General features: G+C 35.5%; 1 protein-coding gene across 1 annotated transcript; it reads left to right on the top strand.

Moving 5' to 3' along the window:
• The first annotated feature begins 2261 nt into the window (after positions 1–2261).
• On the top strand, positions 2262–8528 carry LOC112286275 (polygalacturonate 4-alpha-galacturonosyltransferase). Its single transcript, XM_024528025.3, has 9 exons — positions 2262–2840; positions 3367–3401; positions 3591–3656; positions 3974–4379; positions 4588–4649; positions 4971–5299; positions 5567–5924; positions 6186–6761; positions 7142–8528. Exons 1-9 carry the CDS (start codon positions 2678–2680, stop codon positions 7415–7417), a joined length of 2271 nt encoding a protein of 756 aa, XP_024383793.1. The 5' UTR covers positions 2262–2677; the 3' UTR covers positions 7418–8528.
• Positions 8529–12034: the final 3506 nt, after the last annotated feature.

Below are 12034 nucleotides of genomic sequence, written 5' to 3' on the forward strand. Positions count from 1 at the left end.
AAAAATATTAAATTATTATTACATAAAAATTTGTGCTATTTGGGTATTTCTAAGTAAATTATGTTCAATTTAAAATTAACCAACTTAAGTTAAGATGACTTTAACTTGGCACAATCATTTTTACTAGAACATAAAAAAATAAAAGTAAAAAGTTTTTGCAAATATAACATTATACTATTTGTAGTTGTGCATTATTATTATCCTTGTATATAAATAGTTAGAAATACTATAAATCTTAAAAAAAATTAAAAAATAAATGAATATATATATATTTCAAAATATTTAATTAAAAATCTTCTTTTTCTTTTTTTTTTTTAAATATGTTGATGTATAGCTACAAGATTTATGAAACTTTTATCCTTACATCTAAGAACTACCATTTTTTTCAGATGAATCCTACTGTAAGATAGGTTTTAGTTTTTAAATAACAATTATACTTTTGATTTTTACAAATTTTGCTCTATTATTTATTTATTAAGAGAAGAAAAGAAGAAATCTTTCTTGGCAGCATTCTTTAAAATGGGTAATTTAAAAAAAATAGCATATATATATATATATATATATATATATATAAAGGCAGTATTATTCTAAACTAGTCAATATTTTTATCCAAACAGATATGAAACACTCTTGTAAATGTATATTGCAAGTATTCAAAAATCTACATCAAAAACATATTAAGTTTTCCATACTTTCTATATCACCCCAATAAATTTAGAAGCATGTTGTTTAGAAGCATGAATTTTTTGTCCTCATTCTCGAGTAAGAAATATATTTGTTTGGTGTCCTCACTTATAAGTTGCATTGTTTTGCATGAAATTAATTGCACAAAAGAATAGTGATTTATTGAACTCACAATCCTAAATGGATAAAAGAAAATCATGTAATGAATGTTGTAGTTTGATGCATAAAAAATAAGTTGAAATCGTAAAACCTTTACAAGTAAACATTAAAGCCCAGAAGCATTTCAAAAGCATAGAACAACTTTATCTTCAGGTAACATAAGAGGATTTTACATTTTCTATAATAGGGGAAATAGAACAAGAATAGGACAATAATGGGGAAAAATATGACATAATTACCTCAAAATATTTCTTTATAAATATTTTATATGCAAGGCACAACTTCTTTAAAATTGAATCAAAGAGGTAAGGGTGTGGGCAAGACACATCAATTTGTGAAAAGTGCTGCTTTGCTATTTATCTTATGTATAATTCTTTATAATTCACAGTACATATTTACATGTATTGAAAAATCACAATTGTTTTTACTGCATATCAACCACACACAAGCACATTGTCTTATTAATGTATTTTTAAAATTAATCAGATGCTCCTGCAAATCATTTTGAATAAAAACTATTTGTTAATTTTTCCCAAAATATAAATACTAAGTAATTCATGTATACTAAGGTTTGATGTAGAATCCCAAATTTTGCAACATATATGTAATTGTTCTATGTAGAACTTGCAATGATTTTTGCCAATTTTTAATGTCCTCAAATATACTGTAAAATTTCATAAGTTTTTCGATAACCACTTAAGCTTGCAAAAACTTCAGATTAAAAACAAACATTTTATAAATATTCATGTGACGATTCATTTTTGGACCGTCCAAAAGTTACATTTGATCAAAGTTTATGACGCAAAAAAAAAACATAAAAAAAAAAAAAAAAACATAAAACATAAAAAAACATAAAAAATATAACAAGCATGTTTGTGGCAAGTCCAAATCCTGCATACAATAGTTTTACTAACAGTTCCTACCTTATCTATTTCTTCACCTAATAAGTTTAAAAGCTCACATCCCAATCCAAAATTCCATCAAGATTATGGAATCTTATAAAACTTTTATAGTAAGCAGCACTCTAAGTGCTCACATAAATGACAAGGAGTGACGTGGCAGTCGGTGAACATTAAATGCCCAATCTATTAAGGTCACATTAATAAATAAAAAAAACTGTGTCACTCTAAAACGTATGAGAGCAAAGTGTCCACGAGAAGTTCAATTACCTGAAGTAAACTAATAGCTTGTAAAGTTAGCAATGGACTGAAGTCCTCTTTAGCTAGGCCTACAAATCAAAGTGAAACAAGGCACTTTCCCGTGTGAACGAGACCTACTTTCCTGTGTGAACGAGACACACCCGACGGAACGATCCCTTGGCTATGACGACGAAGACCCACGGACGGAACAGTTCGTTGTTGACCTCAACGAAGCTTCAGGACCAAAACCACGCGTTATCACTATTCACGTTGTTGAGTTCGTAGCTATGGCGCCAAGCCACGTATCCTACAGGCTGTATGGAAGACCCGATTTGTAAGCGCCTTCGAGCTTGTTGCTCGCGCTACCTACTCAGGTCTGGTGGTGCGATCATGGCTAGCGTCAAGTCGTAGCTTGCTCAGCTTATCACGAGAAACTCCAATTGTAATGCAGTTCCTTATCGTTGTGTGTATCGAGTGTGTTGTTTTTAATGATAGTTATGGTTATTGGTGTCCAAGCCTCCACACGTGAGAAGGTTTCTCGAGTGCTATTGTTTGTTGTGGACTTTCGCGGTTTCTATCAGCTACAGAGTGCATTCCAAGCTTTGTCGCAACTCAACTACATGTCGCGCGAACGATCAAGGGGTGGAGGATTTCTCGGTGCAAACAGGAAAAAGTAGTAGTAGGAATTATCAACAATGCCCTCGTTTCCTTTGAGAAGAGCGCTTCCGGGCTCGACACAACGAAGCAAGAGCAGAAATTGTTATCGTTATGTGCTCATTGTTTGCGCCATTGTTGTGGTGTCGATTGCCGGGCCTTCATACTTTCTGACTACGAAGGGAGACAGCAATTTTGCCATCTGTAAGCTCTCTCGCATTGCAGCACTTTGGATTAGGTTTGTGGTATTCGTCAGGTTTTTTTTCTTAGGAATTCAACTCGGAACTCCTTCAGTGATCACTTTGCATCATCGCTAACAGCGTGCGATTTATGCGAGGAACTGTAAGTAAATAATTAAACTTAAGCTCAAAGCAAACTATGATGATTTGATTGAATCTCTTCTCCCTCTGAGCACTCATTGTATTTATTTCGATCGTGCTCTTGATGTTGTTGACGATTTAGGTCATGCATTTAGGGTCCACATTACCTTGTGTGAAAAAATGAGCTTACGTATCAAGACATTTGTGAACGTCCTTACTAAAAAGTTGAACAACAAACATAGCATGTTCTGACTCTTCATACTGCTGTAATGCTTGAGTTAACTGCATCGGTTTTAAAGAGTTGTATTAAAGTGATTTTCTGACGTCCCTCACGCAGAAAGTGTTTATCTTAAGTTTGATCGCTGAAATGACTTATCTAATGCTTCTATTCGTTTGGAAACTTTGTGCAGGGCAAACGCACTCTGCATATGAAGCATCGAATGCAGTATGTCATCATCCCACTGCAATTCATATTCAGTGTCCTTGTTAGCCTCTATCACTCTTTATTCTTTTTGCTATGAATCAAGGGATAGGGGTATGTCACACACGTCTTATTTGTTATTTTGTTTTGATTATATTGATTATTGTGTAAATATTTATTTATTTATTTATGACTGGTTAAACGTGTTTGCAGTTTCTTCAAGAAGAAAATGTGAGGCGCATTGCCTTGGAGCAAGTAGGAAAACTCTTCCCCCAGGAGGTAGACCCCTTTCTTTGTTCTTCTCCTACGGCTTTGGCAATTGGAGGTCCCTTGTTTGATCCCTATTTGTGATTTTGTTTATTTATTTATCGTGTGACTTTGACATTCTGAAGTTTGTGCTCGAATTATGTATTCGTTTTCTGAACGACGAGAGTCCTTTGGTTCTTAACATAAAGCTTTCAAAGCTACCCATATTATCGTACTGTAGTACCTACGACAGAAGGAAACTATGTATAGTTTCTTGCTGTAATTGCTCTAGGTCGATTTTCTATGACCGCATAAGCACTAACGTGATGGAGCATTCTTATTTTCACAAGGTACGAGACCTCTTGAATGCAAATTATGAACAGCATGGGTCCTTGAATCTGAACGTTGCTGGCCGAAATGACTTGTCTTCGTCTTGGGTACGGGAACGTGCTCTTGACATGAGTAGGAGAAATCCTGAAGTGCGAGGTGTTGAGGATAGGAAACTAGAGCAAGCTTCTGAAATTAATGAGGGCGAAGAAATCGGCGGGAGGAATGTCAAAAGCATTATAGGATCAAAAGGACATCATGAAGAGATGGAGCCTGCACAAAGGCATCAGAGAAAAGTAGGATGTGAAACAAGAAATTTCAAATTCTCGAGTTTGACAGGTGCAGAATCCCAACTCGAGGAGTCAGTTTCAAAGGATGAAGCTTTTTCGGGTTTTGAGACAGGATGCTCAGAAGAAGACTTTACGACAGGTAAGATAAATGAGATACGGCAATATTTTTGATTTCAGAGATGCAAGATACATGATGATCGTACTGCGATATCGCCTTTAGAGCTTTCACCTCTGATGTTACAACGATGCAATGTGCAATTTTTGAGCGAGCAGAGACTTTTTGCATGAAGATTAACAACAATAATTTAGATTGCGTTACTCACGCATGCGTTCTGTGTTTCTAATAGGTGGAACTATTCAGCAAGTCACACAGATAGAAAACGACTCTACCGCTAAAATTGCAAGAAAGGTGAACCTCGATCTCAGGTTTTCATCTCTTTCTAGTCGATTTTACAGCTTTAAGTAGCAAGTGCGAGTTGTTAGTATTTTTATAAATTGAACGCTCTGTGGTTGCCAGAGCACAAGCGATTATCCAATCGCAGCCGGTGGTAGATTAAAGTAGTGCAGATTTTGGTAGTTAACTTGTTTCGCTCATCAATCTCTATGTATTTGAATTTGAGTCTACTCTCATCTGAACCGGATTTGCTAAACCTGTCCTTAAGTGTCTTTTTTTACATATACTTGCGAGACCTCTACCGCGACTGCTGATCATTGCCGATTAATTTTACAGGAGCGCCGAGAGCAGCGATTTGAAAGTAGAGTGATAGACCTTATTCAACGGGATGAGGAGCAATCTATGAGACTGGAAGCTGAGGCGATTAGAAGGTCGAAAGATGGTGGGATCACGGGATTACACAGCGTGTGGAGACCAGTAGAAATATCTGCTAATTCTGACAACACTGTGCGAGTCATGCGTGATCAGCTGATTATGGCACGAGCTTACGCAAACCTTGCCTCAATCTATAATAATACTCGACTCGCTCATGAGCTGAAGGCTCGCATCAAAGAAAACGTCAAACTGCTAGAGGATGTCACAATGGATTCTGAGCTCCCAAAGGGGTGAGCGTGCTAACCGTTCTATTTGAAAATTTTCCTTACGAAACCTATTCTCGAGGCCTGTAGCAATAGTTTTAATCTGGCATATTCCTCAATTCATCACTTCTCCAAAGATCCTGTCCTCAGATCCGTGGTTATTTTTGTATCATCCGTATGGCGCTTTGATCAGAATCAATATAGCTAACATTCCTTCAATAAAGCAACTAAGTTTATTTAGCTGGTGGTTTAATGAGTTCCTATCCTGAGCAACAGCTAGTTCTTCTGATGCAGAGTGGAAGAAAAGATGAAGGCAATGGGTCAGCTTTTATCTCGAGCGAAGAATATCAAGACTGATGATAAAGCGCTAATCAAGAAGCTGAGAGCCATGCTACAGACATCAGAGGATCAGCTTAGTAATTTTAAGAAGCAGAGCAACTTCTTGAGCCAGCTGGCTGCAAAAACTGTGCCGAAGGGTCTTCATTGCCTGTCGATGCGACTGACTGTGAAATACAATGATCTCAGTCCTGACGAACGTCAGTTTCCGAACGTGCAAAATCTCGAAGATAATACTTTATATCATTACGCCCTCTTTTCCGACAATGTCCTTGCAACTGCTGTGGTTGTGAACTCAACTGTTACAAACGCGAAGGTATGTGTGCTATTTTACTATTCCAGAGGATGCATAATTAACATATATCAGTCGTGACTTATTAATTTAAAAGAAGAATATATTGATCAAGCATCAAAAACTCAAGATTTCTCAGTTAATTCTCTCATCGTCGTTGAAAACCTTTCGGATTATAATGTATGTATCAATAAGAAGCTGCGTACCAAATTCTAGCATTAGTGCTGTATTTTCTTGTGACCCCAACATTCTGAAATGCCTCGACTTGAGTCATTGGTGCACCAGGAACCAGAAAAACATGTAATTCATGTAGTTACAGACACTCTCAATTATGGAGCGATGAGAATGTGGTTTCTTGGCAACCCTCCGGGCAACGCCACCATTGAGGTTCAGAATGTGGATGACTTTAAGTGGTTAAACTCTTCGTACTGCCCGGTTTTGAAGCAACTGGAGATGGACTCCATGAAAGCCTACTTCTTCAAGTCTGGGAAGGAAAGGATATCCGCCAATTTAAAGTACAGGAATCCAAAATATCTGTCCATGCTTAACCACCTGAGGTTCTATCTACCTGAAGTTTTTCCCAACCTGGACAAAATTCTATTTCTGGACGATGATGTTGTCGTCAAGAAGGATCTTACGCCGCTCTGGTCGGTCAGTCTTGAAGGAAAAGTTAATGGGGCAGTTGAAACTTGTGGGAAAAGTTTTCATCGTTTCGACAAATACTTGAATTTCTCAAACCCACACATAGCAAGAAACTTTGATCCCCATGCCTGTGGCTGGGCGTACGGCATGAACATCTTCGATCTGAAGGAGTGGAAGAAACGTCATATCACAGCCATTTACCATAAATGGCAAACTCTGGTGAAATTTCTCTCCTCATCATTGACTATCAATTTGTATTAACTTCCAATTTTCCTTATAGGAAGATTACAGAGAATTATTCATTACTGGCTAATTACATTCATCTTGACTAGCGTGAACTTTTCCTTCGTCTCACCATAGAATCGTTGGCTTAAGTGTGGTAATGTTTGATTTGTGTTTTCATTGATTTATTCATTCTGAAGGAATGATATGTTACATAGCCAGTATGTAGGCAATCTTCAATTTCTCGCTTGAGTAAATTCAAATTCCCACAAACTTGTGAATTCAGCATGTCCAATGACCATGAGCGACATTATCATGTCTCACAAAGGACAACCTGAATTGTCTGACGGATTTACATGTGTCTTCGCACCATGCAGAATGCAAACAGAACATTGTGGAAGCTGGGAACATTGCCTCCTGGGTTGGCAACATTCTACAAGTTGTCCCATCCACTTGACAAGTCATGGCATGTTTTAGGTCTCGGATACAACCCTAATATAGACAAGTCTTTGATTGAAGGTGCTGCGGTGGTTCACTATAACGGTAATATGAAGCCTTGGTTGGAAATCGGCATATCGAAATTCAAGCGACACTGGGCTCAGTATGTCAAGTATGACCACCTTTGGCTGCAGCAGTGTAACATTAATGAATGAAAATGACGTCATGATCACACTATATTCGGACACTCTGGCACGTTGAGCAAGAATGGTTGCCTACATCAAATGGATTTACAGGGGAACGTCATGTGCCTGATTATGGGCGATCCTAATGCAAATGGATCTATCTGCGAAGTCATGATGTAAAGAAGGACGCTGGAATAATGCTCTGTACTATTTCCTGAGAATCTTCTTGATGGTTGAATTGTCAGCCTCAAGTTTTTGGAGCTTTACTCTTACTGTCTAGAAGGCGTTTGAACATACTCTCAACCTTTTTCACGCAAGTACTTTTTTGATCTTCCAGTGACGTGAAACGTATTGAGCAAACAGAGCTCAAGCAACCGTAAAAGATCCAAGCTGGTCCGGCTATGGTAAACATCCTGTAGGAAGCAACGGCGTACGTAAAGGAATAAAAACGAAAAATGTAGAAGGGTTATCCCTTTCACACATAGCAAGGCGTATCATATTCTTTCAGAGCTTTAGAAAGGTGGATCAATGTTGAATACGATAGTTTTACATAGACGTTATGACTTAACCCAGGAAGGTGAATGTGCTAGTGTTGTCGCATGCTAATTTTAGATATCGCCACCATCCCGTAGTCGTTTTTGTCTGTCAATCATCTGATATCGTGTCTTTCTGTAGTTTGAGAAGCTGAAGAATATCGTGTATGAAGTACGGAGCAGCTTCGAACACAACCTCAGGTGTCAATTGACGATCAAAAGGTCAACTGAGACCAGACAATGTGTGTAGCCCATCTCTTCGACTACAATTTTCTACTGACCATATCCAGAATGAGAAGAAATATAGGTAGAACCAGCTAATTCCTGCAGAGATAGTGTTGCTTTAACACTTCCCATTGTCAACGTGTGACCTCCTAGCTTGTCTCGGTCACGGCCTCAATTTTTAGGAGTAAATTGCTTTGAAATTTTGAATTCGATTTCTTTTATTCTCTAATCATTCGATTTGGAATCAGTAAGGGCGATTTCAACTCCTGTTTCTCCCGTCGTCTACAGCTGTTTCCATCCTCGAGGCTGGCGACTGTAGCCCGATTAATATAATTCCAATCTACTTTGTTATCGAGCCCGTAGATAAACGGGTTTTGTCTGTACATTTCTCTCTCAACTTTAACCAGGTCTCGCATTTGAAGTTCTCGTGTAACATACCCGGCTAGTAGACCCTGATCGGTTGCATACAGCTAGTGCATTGGGAGATCTGCTTCGGGTGAAGGCCGTGAATATTTGCTTGCACGTTGCTGCTGTGACTACAAATCATTGCTCTGGTTCGCTCTACGAGACCATGTTGGCCTTAGTGGAGGCGCAAGTTTTACTGCTGGATCATCACCGCATGGCACTGCACCATAGGAACAGCCTTTGTCTTCAGGGTGGGGGGCTCGGAACAATTCCATTGAGGAGCTTCCTCTTGGTACAAGTTTCGCAGATTCACCAAAAACTGCAGAATTCTAAAATCCCACCAAGCTCCTCTGCGACCGACAGCCTATCAAGCCCGGCTCATTTGAAAGGTTTGAGCTTAATTTTACAGAGACTATCCTAACTACTTGGTTTGAATGAAGAATTTGTTGCTGCAGCTATACAATGAGACATAGTTGTTGAATTGAAACAAGAGACCCCCAAATTACTCCGAGTGTTCGCAGTTTGTGGGTATTTCATTTTGACCAGATTCGAGTTGGAGCCTGTTCCAAAAACTTGCGCGTTGTTGTTCGCCTCACTGAAAATTGGGTTTTAGCCACTGCCTGCAAGTTTAGAGTGAAGCCATCGTGGAGTCTCCAAGAGTGTTATGTGAAGTCTGTTTACATAACCTCATTTGGTGTTGTGTGTTCGTTGGATGATTTCTCCAAGCAGCAGATGAAGTCTGCTGACTTCGTTGAATTGGTTGGTAGAAAGCACTTCACCAACCGCATTCTCATCTACCATGGGTTGTTCTTTAAGGATTGGATTTACTAAGTCTTTTGACCACCAACTTTGTTGTTTGGTTAGTTAGATTAGTTGTGTTGAAAAAGAAAAAGAAAAAATGGGAGGAGGGGAAGAAGTACCCAAGGCACTACATATAGTTGATCCTTTATTATATTATATGATCCTCCATTATTCAATCCCCTCTCATACTTGATAAAAAATTTGTCTATCAATTTTGGTTCCTATGTTTTAATCAATAACCTCTCTATTCCAATAACTGATACAAGTTTTTGGAGATAGTATATTGGAGAAAAAGAAAAAGAAATGCCACAAAAATTTGGAGATCTAAGATCTATAGAATTAGCTTTTGGTGTATATTTAAGCATCAAATTTCTTTCTAAATCCATCATGTTGTATTATGAGCTATGACATGAAAAGAGTTCAAAAGATCAAGGAGCTTAACAAAATTGTGACATATTACTAGCTTCTCTTTCTTTATCAATTTTGGTTCCATTACTTTATTTTATTCTTCTTCATATCCATTGCATGTCTTATCAATCACCATCTTTATAATCTCTTTATTAGTGAGATCTTCATGTGACATCTCTACCTTAATGGAATTCAAAAGCAATAGAATCAGTATTGAATTTTTGATGATTAAGTTTTTAATAAGAGTGACAAACTTTTGATTTTGCATGTTTGCAAATTGTCTTATTGATTAGTTTGGTTACCTTAAAGCAATTGTTGATGATATTGGAAGGAATGTTTATCCATGTGACATTGCACCAATGCATGGTAGTTAGTTAACAAATCTTATAGATGCCATCTTTGTCTTGTTCATTGCAATCTATTGCGTCTTATAACTCAAAGCATTCATTCCACCTTTTGAAAGTTGCAACTTTAATCATGCATCCATTAATTGAATATTTGAGATAGTATTTGATTGTAGAAATATTACTTTGACATTAGATATTTTTACATCGTCAATAATATGAAACCTCACTATTCCACACTATACCACACTATTGGTATTAGAGAATCTAGTTTGTTAATGCTTTGTCTAATTGAAGATGCATGGATAAACATTGATCCTTTGCAATAAGATTTATTTTGTTGAATTCTACTACGATAATTTTTTTACAAAGAATGTTGGTAATAGTGCTTTAGAATAACATACTTTTTAGCTCAAACATCCTTTTAACCTATGCAATAAGTGTTGCATGATATATGCTCAGATCTTCTTTTTTCTTCTAGTATATTGCCAAACTTTGAGAATTAACAAGAATTTTCTTTATAGTTGGATTTAGAAGTTGCAACATAAGAGTTTTTGTGCTTGTGTTGTATGCTTTTTTTTTGCATTGTTATATTTTTACATAACTATATGGTGAAAGAAAAAAATATAGAGTCTATTATAGAAGAGTCTAATTAAAAGATATAATAGCAAAACATTAGTAAAAGATAGGAAGATAATAAAAACTTTTAATATTAAGGTTGTCTATTTATAAAAAGACTTCTACTTACTTTGTACAACCAAAAAATAAGAAAAATAAAATAGATTAAAAAAACATATAATACAAATATATATAGAAGAGAATTAAGAGTAGTTTGTAACAAAAATTACATTAAGAAACCAAGAATTGATACTTGGAGAGGACTGGTTGTAAATTAAGATAAAAATTAGATCCTAACGTACAAAAAAATATATATTTATAGTTTTTTGGAGTTTTTTTGTTACTTAAAGAATAAGATTAGAAAAAAATATTGATAAGATTTTTTTAGCATTGGCTTTAAGTGATTTGAACAAGTATTAAATTATTGAGAGCTTTTCAAAAGAAGAGATATTTTTAGTGATTTCGGATTTTGAAAAATTATAAGAGGCATACATATTTGAGGAATTTGTGAGTATTATAGAATATATACAAGTGAAATTTTGTTTATTTATTAATTTTCTTGTCTTAAATGTGTTTTGTAAATTTGAGGTCAATTAAATAGTTAGAATAAAAGATATAGGAATTTAATGGGATTATGATCCTGGAAATTTGAATTTTAGAGTTAGTGAGATTTTTCAAAATGTTGAAAAATTTGCTAGTTCAATTGGAGCAAAATTTTGTAAAGAAATAGTAGACTTAAGCATCTACATTTTTGATAATTTAGAGAGCAATTGAATGGTTCCACAAGGATTAATAGATGGTAGAAGATCAACATCTATATTGAAGAAGGATGTCAATCAATACCTGAGAATATTAAGAGTTTTTTTTTTTTTTTTTTTTTTTTTTATTGTGCTGGTTTTTCTCTTAAAGATTGAAAAATAAAAAATAAAAAATAAAAATTTAATCAAAATAAATTATTCAATTAATAGTTATTAAATTTTTAAAATATCTATTGGAATTTAGTTAGGATTTATTTAGGATTCGTTTAGAATTTATTAAGATTTGGTTGGAATTTTATTAAAATTTATTTCTTATTTATTTAGAATTTATATTTTTATTAGATTTTAATTTTTTATTGATAATTTAATTATGATTTTTAAAAAATAAAATCAAAATTAGGATTTCTAAGATTTAATTGAAGTTTATCTAAAATTCTATTAGAGTTGTTATGATCTTTGTTATTGCTATTTCGAATTTATCCTCTACAACCAAGCGCTTGATGCATTTTCAAGTAAGACAACACATTATATGACAATATTTGCAAGATCATGGAA

Source organism: Physcomitrium patens, chromosome 1, assembly GCF_059467195.1.
Source record: "Physcomitrium patens ecotype Gransden chromosome 1, ASM5946719v1, whole genome shotgun sequence".
NCBI lineage: Eukaryota > Viridiplantae > Streptophyta > Bryopsida > Funariales > Funariaceae > Physcomitrium > Physcomitrium patens.

Excerpts from the sequence above, each read along its gene's own strand:
- LOC112286275 (XM_024528025.3), top strand. The coding sequence starts at position 2,678 with ATGCCCTCGTTTCCTTTGAGAAGAGCGCTTCCGGGCTCGACACAACGA. Across the intron at positions 3,657-3,973 it reads GAAAACTCTTCCCCCAGGAG|GTACGAGACCTCTTGAATGC; the intron begins GTAGACCCCTTT and ends TATTTTCACAAG. Across the intron at positions 4,380-4,587 it reads AGAAGAAGACTTTACGACAG|GTGGAACTATTCAGCAAGTC; the intron begins GTAAGATAAATG and ends TGTTTCTAATAG.